The 23561-nt window shown below is 41.2% G+C and overlaps 1 protein-coding gene across 4 annotated transcripts in view; it reads right to left on the minus strand.

Annotated features, from left to right (window-relative positions):
• col8a2 (collagen, type VIII, alpha 2) overlaps nt 1-23561 on the minus strand; it is a 350913-nt gene that overhangs the window by 81713 nt on the left and 245639 nt on the right. The window contains exon 2 of one of the 4 annotated variants that reach the window (XM_068011370.1): nt 14871-14921. The exons of the other annotated variants lie outside the window; for them this stretch is intronic. Within the exon in view, the coding sequence (XP_067867471.1) occupies nt 14871-14879 (9 nt within the window). The 5' untranslated portion in view covers nt 14880-14921. The remainder of the gene's footprint in view (nt 1-14870; nt 14922-23561) is intronic. 4 annotated transcript variants of the gene reach the window in all.

The raw sequence follows: 23561 nt of genomic DNA on the forward strand, positions 1-23561 counted from the left end.
TTGTTTTCACTGGAACAACGGAGGTGGAGGGGCGACATGATAGAGGTTTACAAAGTTATGAGCGGCATGGACAGAGTGGATAGTCAGAAACTTTTTCCCAGGGTGGAAGAGTCAGTTACTAGGGGACATAGGTTTAAGGTGCGAGGGGCAAAGTTTAGAGGGGATGTGCGAGGCAAGTTTTTTTACACAGAGGGTGGTGAGTGCCTGGAACTTGCTGCCAGGGGAGGTGGTGGAACAGCGATGTTTAAGAGACATCTTGACAAATACATGAATAGGAAGGGAATAGATGGATATGGGCCCCGGAAGTGCAGAAGTCAGGCATCAAGATCGGCGCAGGCTTGGAGGGCCAAATGGCCTGTTCCTGTGCTGTACTGTTCTTTGTTGATTCTGCTCCATCTGAATTCCCTGCAGGAAGGTTCTGCATCAATACTCATTGATCCTCAAAAAGGGATCCTGACTATCTTTGCGTGTCCAACCCTGACTTGGTTGAGGTCTATAGAGAACACCCTCCTCACCAGTTCTGGCCACATCTGCACAGAAATTATTGTGCGCTATGGAATATTGGACATCTGAGTTTGTGCCTATTCACAGAAAACCTCAATCCCATATCCAACCAGATAGTTAATTGTTTTTTGAAGGTGCAGACAACTGTTAATTAATTGCTTCTGCGTCACATATCTAATAAAAAGTCTTGTAATCTAGTTTGTTCTTTTTCTTCCGATTGGCTTATCTCATTTTTTATCTCCTCTATATTCAAGGGGGATTGCTGTTCAAGTGACCAGTCATGAGTGAACTTAAACAATAAGTTTTAATAAGTTATGTGACTGTGGGGTTATCACAGCCAAATCCAATGCCAATATGCACACACAGGTGCTTCCAGGAGGCATCACTGAATGGCCCACAATTGTTCTTTTTCTCTCTTCCATTCACTTCTAATGCTACTTTGACAGTGTGATGCCCCTCCTGTGTCCAAGATGCTCTACGTACCAACTGGTGGAGGCTCGCCATCCAAATTTGAACCATCTTTTGGTTCTATATTTACTTGAGTGTTTGGATCTATTCCCTTCTTATGGTGAACATTTAGTGGAAATGTTAGACCAAGGCACAATTACCCTCAACTAACACCAGGAAAACAGCTCAACCAGTCATTCACTCATCTACGATACTTCAATGAAGTATTTATTTGGATGTGTTTTGGGGGTTCACATCCTAAAGATGTGATATGATATATAAATTCAGGTTTTCTCTTTGTACATTTAAGATGCATTCAATAGTTAATTAAATTAAAATAAATCTGAATTCAAACTATATTTAATTGACATAATTAAGAGCATGGATTTTCCACTATAGCTGAGCCCAGTTCTTTCACCGTGTGACACAACTACTATAAAGCAGAGGTCACTGGAATAGCCCCTCCTGACATCAGGAACACTAATGCCAATTGTAGGAAAGCATCTACTTCCCTGGCTGAAATCAGCTAATTAAGCACACACCAGAAACTGAACTGGGACCCGCCTGGCATGCATGGCTAGATTCGACATGGGGCAGTTCGATTATCTACTAAACCGCAAGGAGAGCTAACAGCAGTCTTTGAATTCTAACAATGCAGCTATCACAGCACTAGCTGTTGTTACGACATTGCTACTACAAAAAAAATAGGAATGCCCAAGTGTCTGCAATACACACAACAGTAAAATGGTTTGCTTGTACGAAATGCAGAGGCTGCATTGTGGATGGCCAGTGAAATAAATTAAATGTAAAGTATACAGCAACAGTCCTAACATGTTCATTGCTAAATGTATTCTCTTCACTTGCACAGGATTGTACAGCAGAGAAACAGGCCATTCAGCCCAACTGGTCCACACGAGCCTCCTCCCACCCCTCGTCATCTCACACCATCAGCATAACCTTCATTCCTTTCTCCCTTATGAACTAATCTAGCTTCCCCCTTCAATCCATCTATGTTATTCACCTCAACTACTCCCTGTAGTAGCAATGTTCCCGCGAAGCAGTAAATGAAACCCCTAATTGGATTAACAGCAATGATTCAGAAAGAAACACATGCAATTCTCTAGACCTGCTTCATCTTCACTAAAGGGAAACCTTCACATCCAGACAGTAAGCAGCCAACATCCTTGTTTTAGCTAAAAATGGGAAAATCACTGTCAATCGTGCAACTTGTGAGAGTCAGAATTTATTCACTTTGTTGTATGATTGCCTTTAAGAGTGATGTCCCATTAAGATCTTAGTATGCTAATGAGCTAAGTACCAGACTTGGTCATGTGACTCAAAGCCAGCGCCACTCTGCAACTGTAACACCCAAAGTAAGGTTCTGTAAATAGTTAGCTCTGTACTGTATAATAAGTTAGCTATAACAAACCTGTTTGAGATCTTCAACCAACTGAATTCCACATCTCATTTATGTTGCATCAGACAACATAAAATAAATCATTGCATATACCACAGAAAAGAAGTAGAGTCAAACCTGCCTTGAATGCTCCTCAGGCGGCCAACGAGACACTGAATCATTACTAGTTTCAAAAAGTTTGATAATCTGGCAATGGACTATGCTAATGTTGGAAAAAAATAGCTGGGCACTAACGAAGGCCCCAAATGGAGAACCCAGTGAATTGACAGCCTCACCCAAAAAGCTCCAGAGATGAACAGCTAAATTAACAATGAGCACCTGCAAGTCCTGGCAAGATAAGGGTGAACCACAAATATATTTTTCTTGGGGAGATAATACCCTAGCATGCATAGAAGATGAGAAGTGTCGCAACATGTTACTGGTAAATTCACCATGTGTCAGTTTCCTCTGCTGTTATGCTCCGTGGTATGTAATAGAGAACACAGCATGTAGCAGATAGCAGTGCCCTAGGCATTAAGGAACACATTATACAGGAGAAACTATATTTGATTTGTTCAAGAGGGTGAATCGAGATGTTATTGGTACTGCAGATGTTGAAGGAAAGATAATGTATGGGACATGTTTCATTGGAACCTCACTTTTTTGTCAATGGAGCATGCCCAGCCACTGGATAATGGAAATTTGCAAATAATTGACAGTAACTAAATTTTGGTCACACATATGGCTAACAATAATCTATGCACAGGAATGAAAACAAGAAAACTCCAAATAACATACTTTTTGGGGGGGTGGGGGGGTGGCTGTGATATTGATTTCTGACTGAATGACTGGTGTTAATGGATGGTGTTGTGAAACAACATCTCATGCAAGGTTTTGCCCCACTAAATTTTACCAGATGAACAAGCAGGTAGATAACTACATATAGATTTTGCAGATTCTACTATAATGTTTTATCAATGGGTCTGCCCCATTTCAGTTTTTTTTTAAAAAACTCTTTGTTACCACAGTATTGGGGTACAGTTTATATCGATATGCTGTGTTAAAGAGCTAAAGTGAGTTCACAGGTTAAACTCCAACTTGCAGCTAGGCCTGAGGAGTGGAGAAGGATGAAGTTTTATAGTCAAGCCAGATGAGCCAATAATTGTAACAATTATCGTTAATGATTTGCAACAATAAGATAACATTATCTTGTTTCAAATACTTTCAGTGGACATTCAGACAGAAAATATTGGAAGAACTGTGTTCATGTACACACAGCATGACGCCGCATGGCTGGGCCTCGACTCAGGACATTGGCCTGTTTAACTGGCCAACATCTAGACGGGGAAGTAGTCAGAGAAATGACCCTCAACTTGTGCTCAAGAGCAACTAAAGAGTGAGCAGATGTTCAATAATAATAAATAAAAACAGAAAGTGCTGGAAATACTCAGCAGGTCTGTCAGCATCTGTGGAGAGAGTAACAGAGTTAATGCTTCAGGTCTGTGACCTTTCATCAGAAATGGCCAGATTCTGATGAATGGTCATTGGCCACAGATTTCAATGTCAGTTCCAAGAAACGTTGAGAGAGGTAGGTCAAGGTTTCGACTTAAAATTAAGACATAGTCAGTCAGATTGCAGAAAGGGATGGACCAGGAATGAAGACAAAAGGGAGAATTCAGCATACTGTTCAATACAGCATAGGATATTTTGTTACTGTGCAAGTTTTTGGAAGCATTATAAAAGAGGTTTAAACAAAGTCTGTAATTAATAGGTTAAGAAAAATGTCTTTGCACAGAGGGTTGTTGGAGCATGGAATGCTTTGCCACAGAGAATTGTTGAAGCAGAGACTGTGGCATTCCTTAATGGAAATTTGGAAAACTAGTGTCCTAGGCAACATTTATCCTGCAAACAACATCACTAAAAACAGATTATTAGCTCATTTATCTTATTGCTGTTTGTGTACTTTACTGACTGTGAGTTGCTTTGGGATGTCCTGAGGACGTGAAAGGCACTACATAAATACAAAATCTTACTTGCTTTTTTGTAATTATTTGAAGCAGAGAAAGATGCATGGCTATGTGGAGAGAGCAGATTACAGCAACTAGTTATAATAAAAACAGAAGTGCTGGAAATACTCAGCAAGTCAGGGCAGCATCTGTGGAGAGATGCAAACACAGATGCTGCCTGACCTGCTGAATATTTCCAGCACTTTCTGTTTTTATTTCAGATTTCTAGCATCTGCAGTATTTTGCTTTTATATCTATGTGATTAGTTTTTGATTGTTCTAGCAAAGGGCCGGCATAGACGCAATAATCCAAATTGGCTTCTTCTGTCCTGTAAAGGTCTATGGTTCTAACCAGCTATAGTTCTAAACTCCAAGGCTAGAATTTAACGGTGAGGCGGTAGCCCCACCCACCAGCTGGAAAGCTAGAGAGGAGCTCGCCTCTGCCGAACCTGAAAGCCATGCTGCTCTTTTGCATGGCTCAGGCCCTTAATTGGCTTCAATCAGGGCTTCCAAGTTCCACCTCCGAGCTGCCAACCGATCAGAGGGCTGGCAGCTCTTCAGTCCCAGCAGTGCTACTGGGAACGGTGGCCACTGCTGGGACTGCACCCAGCAAGAAGCGGGTGGGACTGTGGACGCTGCCCTCCAAAAAGGTAAGTGGGGGTAGGGCCTCGCCGGGGACAATCAGCTGGGCCCCAGCAAGGGGGGTTGGGATCAAAGTGTAGGGTGGGGGGGTGCGGGTGAAGTTGTTTGAGTGGGGGCGGCCCGTGTTGCCTGATCAGGAGGCCCCCACCCCTCACAACCCACAAGGAGGCTGCTTTAATACTAGGCCAGTTAAGGGCCTCAATTGGCCTAAGGGCAGGTGGGCCGTTTGCCACCTCCCCTGCTGCTGGTAAAATAGCAGTGGGGGAGCGGGGGTAGGCGACAGGTATGGCACCCCACCACCTCCCATACAAATTTACATCCCCAGCACCTCCCCCCGCCTCCTAGCCTGCTCCCGGAATGGGGGGGGGTGCTAAATTATGGCCTGAGGCACAGTTAAAACTTCAATTCAACTGGATAATGGTTACTTGACAGAAAGATTCAACAATGTTCAAAGTTCAACAGGCATTTTGAGCACACCGAGCCGACAGGTACGACAACACAAGACACAGCTGGCACTAATGGAGGACATCGACAGCCAATACAAGGAATGAACAACATCTAACACAGCAGAAAGACACATTCAATACATAGGCAACACTGCAGAACTATGCAGAATGAATTCATTGTTGCTATATCATGCAGTCTATCATTTTTTGATTGTGCTGTGTCAATTGTCAAAAGCCAACAAAACATTTCAGAAAGAAAGAGCTAAACTGCATTTATATAGCTGCTTTAATGACATCGGGATGCCCAAAGCCAATGAAGTACTTTTGAAGTGTAGATACTGTCGTAATGCAGAGAAACGTGGCAGCCAATTTGTGAACGGCAAGGTTTCACAAACAGCAACAAAATAAGGATCAATTCATCTGTTTTAATATTACTGGTTGAGGAATAAATATTATCCAGGACAATGGAGAGAACTCTCAAGGTCATCTTCAAAATAGTGCCATGGGATCTTTTATATCCAACTATAAGAACAGAAAGGCCTTTGGTTTAACATCTCATCTAAAAGACAGCACCTCATGAATGAATCCTCCATTGTCATTTTCTTGCAGTGTAATAACTTTTTATACTCATGGCTACTTTGTCATTAAAATTAGAGAAAACAGCATGTCAGGACACTCCTCTACATAACAGGAAAGTGAAGCTAATAATAAGGCTTTCATATTGTAGAATTTAATCCAAATTATGTAACATTTCAATTAAAGTATTTTTTATACAATATGCTTTCACGATGGGGATATATAGTTTTAATAAATATATAGTTTTAATAAACATGGATAAGTAAACCTCCTGCTGATTACCACCTACCACCCTCCCTCAGCTGATGAGTAAGCACTCCTCCATGTTGAACAGCACTTGCAGGAAGCACCGAGGGTGGCAAGGGCACAAAATATACTCTGGGTGGGGGACTTCAATGTTCATCACCAAGAGTGGCTCGGTAGCACCACTACTGACCGAGCTGGCCGAGTCCTAAAGGACATAGCTGCTAGACAGGGTATGCAGCAGGTGGTGAGGGAACCAACAAGAGGGCAAAACATACTTGACCTCGTCCTCACCAATCTGCCTGCCGCAGATGCATCTGTCCATGACTGTATTGGTAGGAGTAACCAACGCACAGTCGCTGTGGAGACGAAGTCCCGCCTTCACATTGAGGATGCCCTCCATCGTGTTGTACTACCACCGTGCTAAATGGGATAGATTTCAAACAGATCTAGCAATGCAAAACTGGGCATCCATGAGACGCTGTGGGCCATCAGCAGCAGCAGAATTGTACTCAACCACAATCTGTAACCTCATGGCCTGGCATATCCCCCACTCTACCATTACCATCAAGCCAGGAGACCAACCCTGATTAAATGAAGAGTGCAGGAGGGCATGCCAGGAGCAGCACCAGGCATACCTCAAAATGAGGTGTCAACCTGGTGAAGCTACAACAAAGGACTATCTGCGTGCCAAACAGCGTAAGCAGCATGCGATAGACAGAGCTAAGCGATCCCATAACCAACGGATAAGCTCTGCAGTCCTGCCACATCCAGTCGTGAATGGTGGTGGACAATTAAACAACTAACTGGAGGAGGTGGCTCCACAAATATCCCCATCCTCAATGATGGGGGAGCCCAGCACATCAGTGCGAAAGATAAGGCTGAAGCATTTGCAACAATCTTCAGCCAGAAGTGCCGAGTTGATGATCCATTTCAGCCTCCTCATGAAGTCCCCAGCATCACAGATGCCAGACTTCAGCCAATTCGATTCACTCCGCGTGATATCAAGAAACTACTGAAGGCACTGGATACTGCAAAAGCCATGGGCCCTGACAATATTCCGGCAATAGTACTGAAGACCTGTGCTCCAGAACTTGCCGTGCCCCTAGCCAAGCTGTTCCAGTACAGCTACAACACTGGCATCTACCCTGCAATGTGGAAAATTGCCCAGGTATGTTCTGTACACAAAAAGCAGGACAAGTCCAACCGGACCAATTACCGCCCCATCAGTCTACACTCAATCATCAGTAAAGTGATAGAAAGCGTCATCAACAGTGCCATCAAGCGACACTTGCTTAGCAATAACTGCTCAGTGACGCTCAGTTTGGGTTCCGCCAGGGCCACTCAGCTCCTGACCTCATTATAGCCTTGGTTCAAACATGGACAAAAGAGCTGAACTCAACAGGTGAGGTGAGAGTGACTGCCCTTGACATCAAGGCAGCATTTGACCGAGTATGGCATCAAGGAGCCCTAGCAAAACTAAGGTCAATGGGAATCAGGGGGGAAACCCTCCGCTGGCTGAAGTCATAGCTAGCGCAAAGGAAGATGGTTGTGGTTGTTGAGGTCAATCATCTGAGCTCCAAGACATCACTGCAGGAGTTCCTCAGGGTAATGTCCTCGGCCCAACCATCTTCAGCTGCTTTATCAATGACCTTCCTTCAATCATAAGGTCAGAAGTGGGGATGTTCACTGATGATTGCCCAATGTTCAGCACCATTCATGACTCCTCAGATACTGAAGCAGTCCGTGTAGAAATGCATCAAGATCTGGACAATATCCAGGCTTGGGCTGATAATTGGCAAGTAACATTCGCACCACACAAATGCCAGGCAATGACCATCTCCAACAAGAGAGAATCTAACCATCTCCCCTTGACATTCAATGGCATTACCATCGCTGAATCCCCCACTATCAACATCCTCGGGGCTACCATTGACCAGAAACTGAACTGCAGTAGCCATATAGATACTGTGGCTACAAGAGCAGGTCAGAGGCTAGGAATCCTGCAGCGAGTAACTCACCTCCTGACTCTCCAAAGCCTGTCCACCATCTACAAGGCACAAGTCAGGAGTGTGATGGAATACTCTCCACTTGCCTGGATGGGTGCAGCTCCAACAACACTCAAGAAGCTCGACACCATCCAGGACAAAGCAGCCCTCTTGATTGGCACCCCATCTACAAACATTCACTCCCTCCACCACCGACGCACAGTGGCAGCAGTGTGTTCCATCTACAAGATGCACTGCAGCAATGCACCAAGGCTCCTGAGACAGCACCTTCCAAACCCACGACCTCTACCAACTGGAAGGACAAGGGCAGCAAATGAATGGGAATACCACCACCTGCAAGTTCCCCTCCAAGTCACACACCATCCTGACTTGGAACTATATCACCGTTCCTTCACTGTCGCTGGGTCAAAATCCTGGAACTCCCTTCCTAACAGCACTGTGGGTGTACCTACCCCACATGGACTGCAGCGGTTCAAGAAGGCAGCTCACCACCACCTTCTCAAGGGCAATTAGGGATGGGCAATAAATGCTGGCCTGGCCAGCGATGCCCACATACCATGAATGAATAAATAAAAAATAAAAAATAAACAAGTGAACAAAAAGAAAAGCAAATAGTTTAATGGAAATTAGTGCAAATCTTTCTACATGCGATTACATCAATAAAAATGAACATTGGTAATGAACACTAGAGAACGGCCCCTGCGGATGGAATCCACCGAGATCTTCAAGTGTTAAAAGTGCTTTTTATCCATCAAATCTCTGTATTCATTTAAACATGATCGACTTTAACTGCTGATAATGTATGAACAACACCCAAACTGCACAAAGCATAAAAATCCCACAACTGACCCTGCTTCTGTGATGTTAACCACACTGAACTGGCCAGTAAAGACTCCCAGCAGATCTGAGTTGCAGTTCTCACTTACCAGTACCTAACAGCCCAATCCTCCTGAATCCAATTGCTTGCCAGGAGACTGCAGAACTAGCTGAACACATTTATTGTGCTTTGCCAAGCGCTGGTGCAGCCTCAGTCTGTTTCTCAGTCTCATGTTTTTTTTTAACATTTGCATGCTTGAATGTGAGACAAAGTGTTCATTTAGTTAGGAATGAAAGTATGTCTGGAAGGACCACAATAAAACGAGCTCTTGGCAACTTTAGCAATTTAATGATTGTTAATTGTCTTCACACCAATCAGCAGCTTCTTAATTGCCTTCTGTATAAATGTTGCTAAACTTTAATCCTATTATTAATGCACTCCTTTAAAACCTAATTTTGCACTTTCCACATTTTGTCTGAGAAAATGATTTGGCCACAGATATTAGCAACAGGGAGTCATGAGGACTATGCTTCCTGCAGCTGTTTACAGAAAACAAACATTGTTGCTAGGTGAAATTCCACATAAGGGTGTTCCTAACTTCATATTTTTGATGATTTACTTCAGTTTTAGAAGTCCATAATTAGCATAGAGTGTCTAATTTTTTAAATCTATTGAGGGGAGAAACATATTTAAATGTACTGAATGAATTTTAATGCCTTGTAATCCCTTTTCTATTCCATTTCTGTGGTCTCCCAATGCCTTAAACCATCGCTGGTCGAGAGCTCAGGCAACTGACCTGCTCCAAGGGCTGTGCCAATGGTACTGGGAGGTTTATGAAAGTAGCTCACAGGTCCAATCCTGTAAATTTTCCTGCCTCCCAATATGGAAATGTCTGCCTGACGCTGGACACCTGTCTACAATGGCATGACACAGCTTAGTAACTCAGGGCATTGACAATCAGACCCACAAACCTGTAATCTACTACTCCATGGCACACCTAACTGAGCACCAATTTTGAACAGAAGAGACAGAGAGAAGAAATAAAAACTAATTGGGCCAATTTTTACCTGCCCACCACCCATTTCATGCTGAGAACTGAGACAGTAAGCAGATAAAAATTAGAAAAAAACATTGGCTGCTTGTGGCCCAACCTTGACTTTTGAGTAGGCGTCAAAATGAGTAGCAAGTGCTCCTGCCCAACACAGGCCTTATTACAATCTATACATTGGGGGTGTATGCTGGTGATAGGATCTCAATACAATTGTCAGCTACTGGTGGGTGCAGCATGTGCCACAGACCCTCTGCCCATTGATATTGCTGCAGAACAGCCTAAGCAGCGGAGGCCGCTCCTGAAATACTGCAAATTTTTATGGGGCAAGAAGGAACATGAATAACTGTCCTGGTCCTACAACAACTTTTCCAGCTTGCTGCATCACCCCACCCCCCCATCCAGTATTATCTCCCTCTCCTTTAAGTGTATACTTCCATCTTAACTTGGTGGAGGAACTGCCAGGTTTCCCATGCCCTCCTCCAATCGATGAGCTTCCTGCCAGTACTTATTGAGCACTGGCAGCTTATTGATCACATTCAAATGAGGCCTGGCCATGAAGATGGTTCTGGCCTCTCCCTAGTGCTTTCAGGTGGGCTGTCCGATTGCTCTGTGCTATAGTTGAAAATCGTTCTATTGTTTTGGATAGGAATTAGCTTTGGAAAGGAAAATCTATCTTTCCAGACTTGGGAGGTCATTTTTTTTTTAACGTTTTTGCTCATGATATTGTTGAGGAGTAAAATGTGATTTCCAGCCAATTAATATAAAATGTTAGCTTTTCAAATTTTTTAAAATTAGATTGTGATTTGTCATTTGATGTTACATTTCAACCCTTCATGAACTGTAGTAGCTTTGAGATTATCCATCAAAAATAACTTATGCACCATAATCTAATAAAAACACAATGCTGAATATTATCACTGAATCCCCCACTTTCAACATCCTGGGGGTTACCATTGACCAGAAACTGAACTGGACCAGCCAAATAAATATGGTGGCTACAAGGGTAGGTGAGAGGCTGGGAATTCTGCGGTGAGTAACTCACCTCCTGACTCCCCAAGGCCTGTCCACCATCTACAAGGCACAAGTCAGGAGTTTGATGGAATACTCTTCACTTGCCTGGATGGGTGCAGCTCCAACAACACTCAAGAAGCTCGACCCCATCCAGGACAAAGCAGCCCACTTGTTTGGCACCCCATCCATCACCTTCAACATTCATTCCCTCACCGACGCACAATGGCAGCAGTGTGTATCATCTACAAGATGCACTGCAGCAACTCACCAAGGCTCCTTCAACAGTACCTTCCAAACTCGCGACCTCTACCACCTAGAAGGACAAAGGCAGCACATGCATGAGAACACCACCACCTGCAAGTTTCCCTCCAAGCCACACACCATCCTGACTTGGAACTATATCGCTGTTCCTTCACTGTCGCTGGGTCAAAATCCTGGAACTCCCTTCCTAACAGCACTGTTGGTGCACCTACACCCGAGGACTGCAGCGGTTCAAGAAAGCAGCTCAGCACCACCTTCTCAAGGGCAATTAGGGATGGGCAATAAATGGTGGCCTAGCCAGTGATGCCCACATCTCACCAACGAATAAAAAAAATTGCAGAACACAAAACTGCAGCACAATCACAATAGGCTACAGACACATAGCCATAGAATTGCCCGTGGAAAGATATGGACAATTTGAATGTTGTACTATTATTGCAAATATTGCAGTAATCCTCAAAAGGTAAGGGAGGTGTCACAGAGTTTACTTTTTAATGTTTAATAGTTTGAAGTATAGCCCAGGCTGGATGGAATACCATAACATGATCCTTATCGACAATACATGGATCATTTTTATGACTTAAACTTATCTAAATTCTAATATGCCAATGGTCTCTGTTACTTGGTCTCGGGTCATACAATTTCAATCAATGAACAATCGCTGGTTAGGACACATTCTTGAAATAACAACAGGAAGGATTAATAATGAACATTCCAAATGAACAGTATGTTTTAACTGAAGTGACATGTAGTGGGTAAAACCCCTTACTGAAGGAACAAAAATATACTGCAAGCTTACCTACTGTTCACAAAATTCCTTCAGCATAAAGGTAACCTTGTTTCTGTGAAGGGGTTTTTGCACATTTGCATCTCATAATTTGTAATATTTCAATTTGGCTAGTCAAAATAAAAAGGCAATCTCTCAATATTCATTCAAAATTGTTCTGCTTTTCTTTTTCAAAAGCTGTCTGACCAGCAATCTCAGCTTACACTTCAAATAAAATTGCAAATGGTGTAAGAAAGTTACGTTTTACAGGTGACTTTGATGTTGTTTACCTTTAATAAAAGGACATATTATTGAAAAAGGGCTATCTTTTGCAAATAATATTTATTTGTAAATATAATTAAAAGCACCTTTTATGCAGTGTTATAGTTCTGTCTCCTCCAGTAAAACAAAGTCCTCCTGCCAACTACAAACTGTACTTTAAGCAGAGGAAAGTGATGTTTAGATTCCCATTACAACATTTGATTATTTTAGTCAAACATAAATGTAGAATAGCTGTGAAAAGAATACAGGTCTGCCCTTTATGCTTACACTACTGTAACCATTACACCAAGATTTACTACAAACATTAGCTTAGTATGTTGAAATACTGTGATAGTATTTCAATGTATTAAGGAACTGTTTACTCTGTCTTCAGAATCACTATACAGTAATGGTTTTCTCAACATTTTCATACATATTTCATTAGGGGAATGCACTAATATATCAAGTGCTGTGAGTGATTCAATTCTATGAAAGACATTGGTAAACATGTTGGGAAAGATTAATCAACAGGAGAGAAATTGGTAGTGTGTACTCAGAGAATGAACTAATGCCTGATTCAACATGAGACACACTGGGAAATAATAGCAATTATAAAGCTTATATTTATATAGCACATTTCATGTCAAAATGTTTCAAAGTGCTTCACAGAACAAATTATTTTTTTGTTGTTAAGTCCAATAATTATTACTATGTTGGCAAAAAGTCAAAAAACTAGACTCGGCAACTTCAGCCTGGTCTAGAGAAATATGTATTTAGCCTGTGCATAACCTTGATCCGGCCAAGTTTAATGAAATTATGCCCAAGCCTAATTTCCCTGTGTAAATGAGTTATTGGTGATCAAGATTTAAATATATCTGACAGCCAGGGCTTGTAAACTGGTGGTTCCGGGTACCGGCAGTCAAATCCATTCACATGTCAAATCAAAGCTAAATCCCATAATCATCACTTAGGACTATATAACTGTAACTATATTCAGACAAATTTGATTAACTTTATGACCACAGACATCAATGATTCCACTTCTTATCAGTTTTTTTTCTGTTTCCCTGGAATTTCATACTTTTCTCTCCTTCTATGTTTCTCAGTTTTAGCCAGCATGCATACTTTCTGAGCCGAGAAGCTGCTCCCATGTTTTTGAGCCTAATGGTCTAAATCTAAATGATGTGTTCGAGCTGGGCTAAGCCAGTAATATAACTGATCATAATATGATGTGGTAACTTGGAATAATAGCCACTTAGTAACTCACTGCCCTAAAGGGTGGTAGAGGCAAATCGCATTTCAGAAGTACTTGGATCTGCACTTGAACTGCGATAACCTAAAAGGCTATGGACCAAGAGCTGGAAAGTTGGAATTAGGCTGGATTACTCTTTTTTGGCACAATATGCCAAATTCCCTCCTTCTATGATTCTAAGTATAATTACAGCATTCAAAAGATTTGACATAGCTATTCAATGGAAATGACATAGAATATAAAATAGTAAGGGAAAGATAAAAGCAAAGAGGACAAGAATGTGTGATGGCAGAACTATGCATTAACACATGATAATGTAAATTCATATAAGAACATGCAACATGATCTTACCGAGGACTTTAAAATAATAAAGGGATTCAATAGATTAGGCACAGAACAACTATTTGCTCTGGTGGAGGAATTAGGACAAGGTGGCAAAAGAAATGAGGGGACATAAAATTAGGAAGCATTATTTTTCACACCAGGAATAATGGAACTATCCACCATCAGCCCCAAAAAATAATTTTGGATGCTGAGTAAATTGAAAGTTTTGAGACTAATGTTGATACAATTTTGTTAGGCAAGAGTATCAAGGGAGATGGAGCAAAAGCAGGTAAATGAGTTGAAGTACAAATCGGCAATGATCTAATAGAATGGAGCCTGAGGGGATAAATTACCTATTCTTGTTCCTATGAAGAGATAGACCTTATGTAATGTTAAAATTATGTGCAGAATTGTGCATCTATCAATGAAAAAGGAGAAGAAGGGGAAAAGTGATAAATGTAGAACTTATTCAAGACAAATAAATGAATAGTAATGCTAGGTGCACACATCACAAGCAATCAAATTCCAATCCTCTCTACTTCAAATTGATAAAAATAATAAATTTAATGAATCTCAGGCAGAATAGTAACTGCATTTGGACATGGTGTTTTAAACTATATTAATTAATTTTAAATAAAAACAAGAAATGCTGGAACCACTCAGCAGGTCTGGCAGCATCTGTGGAAAGAGAAGCAGAGTTAACGTTTCGGGTCAGTGACCCTTCATCGGAACTTAATTAATTTTAACCTGCTCCAACAAAGACTAATTTATATATATTTTGAATTGTCCAAATTGAATATGTAACAGGTAGTGGACATTCAAGAAAATAAGCTTTGTTGCCAATATAATACGCACATACCTGCGTCATTCAGGACTGCTCAGCAGGGTGGCATGGACTGACTCTGAATGTCTGCAATAATTTAAATTATGATCAGTTAATTGGACATTTGCTCATTCATGTTCTTACAGCCCAGGAATTCCCAACCATATACAATTATGAGAAAACAAAGTGGAAAAAGCAGCCTTTTTTTTTTACCCCAGTAGGAGAGTTGTGTTTGTTAATGTTCTCATGAAATATTGTAAGTTTTACATGCACATCCTTCAAAGAACAATGCACAATGATTACATTTTACTGATTCCGCAGAAAATGAAGAAAGTGTAGCCTTAAACAGAGGGCGATGTCAGTCTGTAAATGTGAAGCACATATGGAAGCTTAAAATATGCAGTTCACATGCATGATGTGAGACTGTGAGTCTCATATCCTGAAGTTAACCGACTAATCCAAATAGAACCTTCTTCTCCTGAAGACCTTACAGATCTGTCTGGAGCTCCCTCTTTGGATACTTCTGTTTGTGGCTTTTTGACCAGTAACCTTTAATTCTGTTACCTTGACAACGCCAATGTTTTGTGTACTGTGTTAATAAAGTAAATTGTTAAAACTTGTATAAAATCAACAAGTTACTTTTTTTTGGCACTGGCTCAGTTATACTGATCTCCAGTGTCTTTTACTAGACCACACTGATTAAATAACTGATAAAAGGCACAGTAAGTAGACATAAGGCTTTTTGTTCAGCCAAAAAGAAAAATAAATTTTGGAATATAATTTGACTGTAGCATGTGGTAACCTACTAAGTATAACTCAGCTACTCTAGTATTTCATAGGGGGAAACAAAACTTATTGAAGTTCAAGTTGTTAAACAAACCCACCAGAGATGCCATTCTGACCTTTACAAGTTTGTCATTCTAACAACAGCATCACCACCAACCTGGGCTTATATTTGCCATATTGCACAGTGTTCCTCTACTGTTACAAACCATGTGTTTCTTCAGTCCTGCACAACACTTTCTTATCAGTCTTCAGTACATCATCTACTATTCTATATTGTATGGTTATTTCACCTTGGACCCAATGTCATACTACCTCAAGTATCTGTCATCCTACACTGTACACTTCTAATATTACACACTCTGGTCTCTTTCTCCTTCTACAATGCAGCACGATGCACTTCCATATTTCACTGCGCAATCCCTGACATTATTTACTACAATCTTGGCATGTACTCTGTACTGTGCAACATTGCTGGTGAACTCAAATCATCGACGAATTCAAGTCTTTGCAATATGTTATACAACGTAATAGAAATTTAAATTGCATCATACGATAGTACTGAAAAGCTCACTTCACTTCACTGTACTGTACAACATTACAGGGGAATCAAATCAATTGTACTGTATAACAATAATGAAGAACTCAATATTGCACTGTATTTTACAGCAATAACAAGAAACTTACATAATTGCACTTACTTGTACAAAAGTACAGCGGAAGCTACATAATGGAATAGTACTGTAAAACACTACTGGGGAATTACCATCATTGAACTGTACTGTAATTTACATGTAGCACTGCCAATGAACTCACATCACAATACTGCATTGGGCTGTACATCAGTGCCAGTAAAGGTTTAGGGGTTATCATGAACAGTAAACAGCAATTCTGAGAAGATGATAATATAAAGCAGATGCAATTCTGTAGGAAGGTCAGACAAATGATAAAATAGTCATCAATAGATACAAAAATAAACAATGTAAAAACAGCTAAGTAATTGTCCAAATTTCATACTGTGCTTAAAAAATCGGCTGAGCAATGAAGCCGAAACACTATTCATTGACGGATGAAGTAACCTGCAAATTTCACTGTACTCTGTGAGATATCCAGTCATTTTTTCTAAAGCATTAGGACATTTTACATACTCAGGCTCAATAATAAAGTACTTCTAGCACCTCGCAAAACTTTCATAGCAGACCTAACCATGTGAAGAAATTAAAACTGCATGTGGAACAACATCTAGACTTGGCATTCTGGACATTTAGTATCTTGGCAAATAAGTACTTAATTTTTTTAAATGTATGCTACTTTCAGTTGAAATATATTATTCAACTCTGTGTCCAAAGTTGTTAAATATTTTTGCTGATGCAGGAATTCCCATTTTTTCTAACCAAACTGTATTGTTGGTCTTCCCATTCCTCCTGATTGTTTTTACATATGGTTTCTGTTAAAGATTCAATAGATTGAAACAAGACACAGCCAAATCCCACACACTGATTCAGGAACTGGATGATCTGAAGCCGATTCAGCTTCTAAGACTCCAGAATCTGCAAAAGACTGCCTCAGAGGAGATACAAGGCTGATAGGGGCCATACGTTAACCAGCATGAATCAATTGCTTTATTGCTGGATTTTAACAATACTTGGCTCTTTGAAAGTCAAATAACACATACCTATTGCCTATTAACCAGTTTGGTGCTCAGCTCATTTCTGAAAATTGGATTATACTTATCACCTGAAGGAACTCGCACCATACACATTATGATGTTTGTAGAAAATATAACAGAAGCTGGAACAATTGCTCCCAATTGAGGTGAGGGAGAGAGAGGTGGAGAAGCGGAGAGGCTTAGGGATTGAATTCCAGAGCTTAAAGCTGAGATAGTTGAAGGCACAGCCGCCAATAGTGGGGGCTACTAACAGCAGCATTGAAAGGGAAGGGAACAGTTCCTGAGGAGAGGGTGACCATTTACAATATCAGCTAGAATGGAGACAGGAAATGCGATAAGCACTTGAATGAGAATAGGGTCAAGAGAACAGGAGGCGGATCTCATGAATAAGATGAGCTCAGAGAGGGCATGAGGGGAGCTAAGGGAAAAGTTAGAGAAAGATGTGGATTCAGAGCTGGACAGAGGAACCTTTGGGGGTAGCTTGGCTTTGTAGGGAAGGAGAAGGGAAGGTGCAGCAACAGACCAACTGAAGGGATGGTTTCAATCTTAGTGACAGAGAGGTCCATGAGCTCCTTGCACTTGTTGAAGGTGAGGGTGGAGGGGGCAGGGGAGAGGGGTATAAGGAAGCAATGTTAGCAGGGAAAAGAAGCTCGGGGATATCTTTACATTCCAGTATGATCCTGGAGTAGTGGGCAATTTTGGCAGAAGAGAACAGGGCCCGATAGTGCTTGATGTGGTCCGACCAGATCCAGCAATGAATGGTTAAACCAATGCTACAGTGTATCCTTATTTATGGTTGATATTTAGCATTGGGAAGACATAATAAAAAGGGAAAGGGAAAATGCAATCCAGATCATGTCCGTATCGCAGGTATGACCATTTTCTTCCTCTTTCCTAATCCAAATGCATAATGTTCTGCTCCCTGATGAATTACAAGTTAATTGAATTTCCCTTTAAATTCTTCAACTGAATCAATATATACTCCACAGTCTATTCCATAACTTGACAAATATAGATAAAAAATTATTTTTTGTAGCTAAGGTCAGCTGCAAGATTCTTTAGCATATCATATTTCCTGAACTTTTTTATTGCTATTGGCCTGGTCAACTTCATAATTAAGTTTCAAAACTTGGAATGTTTTCAATATCCTTTACTTCTGAGAACAGAATTAGTTTCCATAGCTCACTAATCTTAAATCTAGGATCATCTTGCTGGTTGCTCCTATCTTTCACTACTTCCATGCAAATAAACACAGTTACCACAGTTAAACACAAGACTCCAGATGTGCCCACTAATTTTCCATTGTGTGTTTCTAACACTGCTTTTAACTTTGTTTAAATCTACCCATCATCCTGAAATTTTACATGTCTTTGCAACTGTTACTATATTTTCGATTATTGTTTAATTATCACATCTTGATATTTTCTTGATGGTATAATGATACCCCTTAACTTTGAAATCATATTTGCTTTTTTTAGTGCCATTTCATGTTGTTTTAGATTCCTCAGATTAAATTCAATTTATAACTCTCAAAGTGACTGTAAACCACTTAGAATTTTATCTCGTTTCTTATACTTCTACTTTTCTGCACAGCTTTCTGCCAAATGCAAACATGGCTCCCCTACCTCTCGTAAAAATACATAACATGGAATTTACAGCTCAGAAATAGGCCATTCGGCCCAATTGGTCTATGCCATTGGTTATACTTGTTGAGCCACCTACCTCTCGGTTTATCTCATCTCATGCTATCAACATATTCGTTTCTCCCTCATGTACTTATCTAGCTTCCCCTTAAATGCATCTATGCTATTTGCCTCAACCACTCCCTGTGGTAGGGAATTCCACATTCTCACCAGTCTGTGAATAAAGATGGTTCTCCTGAATTCCTTATTGGATTTATTAGTTACTAACCTATATTTGTGGCCCATAGTTTTGGACTCCTTTACATATTTCTCTTTAACTTATAAAGCAAAACATAGAGAAATACTTGCTTTCATATAGAACCTTATGTCGTCGAAACGTTTTAAAATGCTTCATACAGTGACTTATAATACTACAACGAATTAAAGTAACAGAATTTAAAATAAACAGGAACTTTGAATAAACTAATTTAGTGCTATCATCAAAATCCTCTACAAATGTATGAACAGAGGTCTCAGGACCGTCTTAAGGGCAATCTGCTGGTCACAGAATTTCTACTGGAATTTCTATTGATCATAACCTTCTATTCTTACCGAGCATTCACACTTTGCAAGTTTAGCATTGGTCTCAAGCCAATGTTGGGAGTGTAAATCAGTGGTGAAGGCCAGAACTGACTCCTTCAGGGAATCTCGATCAGCTTCGTGTTGGGCCCTGGCTTTGGACTCGGGCGGTATTTAACTGAAGGAGTACTGCACTGTCAGAAGTACCATCATTTAGAAGGGACGATAAACTGAGGCGACGTCTGCTGTCTTAGGTGAATATAAAATATCCATAGGTGCTGCTTAAAGAACAGCAGGGGTATTTCCCTGGAGTCCTGGTTGACATTTAATCCTCAACTAACATCACCAAACAGGTTATCTGGTCACATGTCATATTGCTATTGGTGGGAACCTTGCTGTGCGCAAGTTGGCTGCTCCATTTCCCTAGATTACAACAATGTCTAGACTTCAAGAGTACTTCATTGGCTGTAAAGCATTTCGGAAGGTCTTGAGGTCATGAATAGCATGATATAAATGCAAGTTATTTCTCCGGAATGTCAAGGTATTTAGCATATGAAACATTACCATACCATTAATTCTGTTACATCTTAAAAGAACTATGATGCACATGCACCATGATGTGCTTTTCACAAACACATGCACGCTTGGACATTTTTCCCCTTTAATTTTTTTAATTATGCTTGAATGACTTGCTTTATGATAGACTCTGTACCTTCGTGTGCGGCTGCATCAAGCTATGTGTAGATCCCCAGTACGCAAACTCCAAGTGTCACTACGTGCTGAGGTTCTATCTGTCCCTGGTGTTGCGAAGGATGGGTCTGGTCACATTGCCGCGGAACGCACCATGCAGTTGGGCGGCGCCGTACCACCTATCCTTCGTGGAGCAGTTTCTGCGGAAAAACACCTTTGACCACCGGTCCATCAGGCAGTGGTCTGCACGGAATGTCCTCAAGGCCCTACGGGAAAAGGAAACGGTGGATCCTGTCGGATGGTTCCCCGAGCAGACCGTCAAAGTCATTTGGCGGAATGCCTCATCACCAGAACTTTCAAACAAGCACCAAGACGTAGCTTGGCTGGTGGTGAGAAGGGCCCTCCCCGTCAGATCCTTCATGCACACCCGAAGTCTCGCCCCCTCCGCACAGTGCCCCCGCGTTGGCTGTGGTGGGGAAGAGACGGTCGCCCACCTCCTCCTGGAATGTGCCTTTGCAAAGCAGGTGTGGAAAGAGATGCAGTGGTTTTTGTCAAGGTTCATCCCAAGCAGCTCTGTAACACAGGAGTCTGTGCTCTACGGGCTGTTCCCAGGGACGCACACCGAGACAAACATCAACTGCTGCTGGAGGACTATCAATTCGGTGAAAGACGCCCTTTGGTCTGCCCGAAACTTGCTGGTCTTCCAGCGCAAAGAGTTGTCCACCACCGAATGTTGCAGACTGGCACATTCCAAGGTCCAGGACTACGTGCTGAGGGACGCACTAAAGCTTGGGGCAGCCGCAGCAAAGGCTCAATGGGGAAAGACCACAGTGTAAGGTTCCCCCACCAAGCTGGACTGAGGGGCTGGATCAATGGGAAACCCCTCGAACTGTATCGTTAATATTCTCAATTGCTGTAAATGTAAAACTGTAATTGACATGACAATTGTGAAACGGAAGGGTTGGGAAGAAACACATGACAGTATTGAAGGAAACTGATCTCCCTTGCAATGTTTGTATTTTTTGGTGCTGTTTGGAAACTGTTTGGCAATGTAATTTTTACAGATTTTTATGAATAAAGTATATTTGGGAAAAAAAGATAGACTCTGTAACATTTTCCTACTAAAGATGTCAAGCTTTCATTCCCTGAATCATACGTATGACATTTTTTGAAAATTTCCAAACGTCTGGTACTACCACTACACTTAATGGGCTGTGAACAATTTAATCCACAGCACCCTTTCTAAGGTCCTCATTTCCTTTGGTATTCTTGGATGCATTTCATCTGGTTTTGTCTTATGAATACGGTATTCAAGGACTTCAGTTTTTTAATGACCATTTTGCTCACAGTTTCTCTTTAAACTTTGATGCGCTTACTACTTAGCAGGTATCGAGAAAGAATGTATCATTTTTTTTATATTGCAATGGCTTGTTAAAAAAGCATTTCAAATTTCCAATATTGCTTTCCACCATCTTATGTTTCACTTTATAGACCCCAAATGTACTTAAATACTTTGCTTACCACAAGCATACACAAACGTTATATATTATTCTCCCGAATATCTCACGCAATGTTATCCCTCCAGTTTTCACTTTTTATCAAAAGTACTATAAATGTCAGGGTTTGCCTTGTAACGTGAAAGGTGATAGCAGTTTAATCATTTGTACTTTTCATTATTTTTTTCCTCTTGTTATGCAAGGACAATATTCTTCTATGCTCACCAAATCTTCCTACAAGTGGTCTGCTGAGCTGACACACATTGTAAATACTTAATAACAACAGAAACAGCCAAACTGATTCTACATGGTTTAAAAATATGACCATTGTGCTGGAGTTTGAACATCTGGAAGGTGAACTAGATCATCTTTTGGAAACTATACTTATGTCAACTTTCTAATTAAACTGGTAAACGGAACAGTTTAGTTTTCAATACAGTACATGTTGTCCTTGACTATAAGCGTCAAGAAAACCATGGTCATGGGACACAGTGTTGCATCTCCGATCACACTAAATAACATCCCACTGGAAGTGGTTAGCAAATTCTGCTACCTTGGGTCTATAGTGACCATCTTGATGCAGAGCTTGATACACACAAACAGAAAGCAGCTACCACCTTTGGCCGACTTGGGAAACGCGCATGAGATAAAACCAAGCTGACCCTTAGGACCAAGCTGATTGTTTATAAGGCCTGTGTTCTCAGCACCTTGCTGTATGGCTGTGAAATATGGGTGACTTACAGCTACCATGAAAAGAAGCTCAATAATTTCCATCTTTGCTGTCTGCAGCACATTATGGGTATATCCTAGCAGTACAAAATCACAATTGTGGCAGTCCTCTCAAAGGCAGAGCTCCCACGTATGTTGACACTAATCAAACAGAGGTGGCTTCAGTGGATTGGACATGTCCGCAAGATGGAAGATGGTCGCATGCCCAAGGACCTTCTATATGGTGATGTAGCTGGGGCCAGATGACCAGTGGGGCGCCCAAAGCTCCGCTTGAAGGATGCTTGCAAGCGTGACATGAAGGCCCTAAATGTCGACTATCGCACCTGGGAGTCACTAGCTGGCGAAAGAGGGAAATGGCAACACATCCTGTGGACTGGTGTGCAATATCACGATGACCAGTTACTACAGCACTTTGCCAACAGGCGCCAACGTCAAACACAACAACTCACAGCGTCACTTGGCAGCTTCACGTGCAGCACTTGTGGCCGAACCTGCCTCTCAAGGATTGGCCTTCACAGCCATCAGCAAAGGTGCACCAAGAGAAGACACCCCACCTAAATGGATTGTTTGCTGCGTGTTCATCATCTTTCATAAATGGAAGGATGCCAACCACATGAGCTCCTGATTTCAACTGGTTTGCTACATCCCCTTCAGAGATACTTCCTACAAATTAAATTTGTCAAAATATATTCAAATGTATAATTTTTCATTCATTTTACTTCATTTAATTACTCCACAGTGCTGATTCATGCTTCCCTGTTCTGATCCCACTTGTTCACATAGACGGCACCCCAATGTAATCTCACTGCTTCAAATTACTGCTTGTTAAATGCACAAGCTCCCAACATTAGCAAAACTTAAGGAAAGGAGTCTTTAAACTTTTTTTTTCAATTCTTAAAACAGAATTTTATGTTCCAGGTTACTGTTAGAATGCCTACATATAATGATTTGTGTTTAGGGTCCAAGGATTCCTAAAATTGTCACCAGTTTCACTAGGAACTTTTCAATGCAAATCACAATTACTCATGGGTTTTCTAGTGCCTCATACCCCATTTTTAGTAGCAACCAGGGGTGAAAATAATGCACAGTTCAGACCTGTTTGTCAAAATAAATGATGTTTTGACCAAAATGCCAGCTAAGAATTCAAAGGTGCAGAGGC

Source organism: Heterodontus francisci, chromosome 31 (assembly GCF_036365525.1).
Source record: "Heterodontus francisci isolate sHetFra1 chromosome 31, sHetFra1.hap1, whole genome shotgun sequence".
Taxonomy (NCBI): domain Eukaryota; kingdom Metazoa; phylum Chordata; class Chondrichthyes; order Heterodontiformes; family Heterodontidae; genus Heterodontus; species Heterodontus francisci.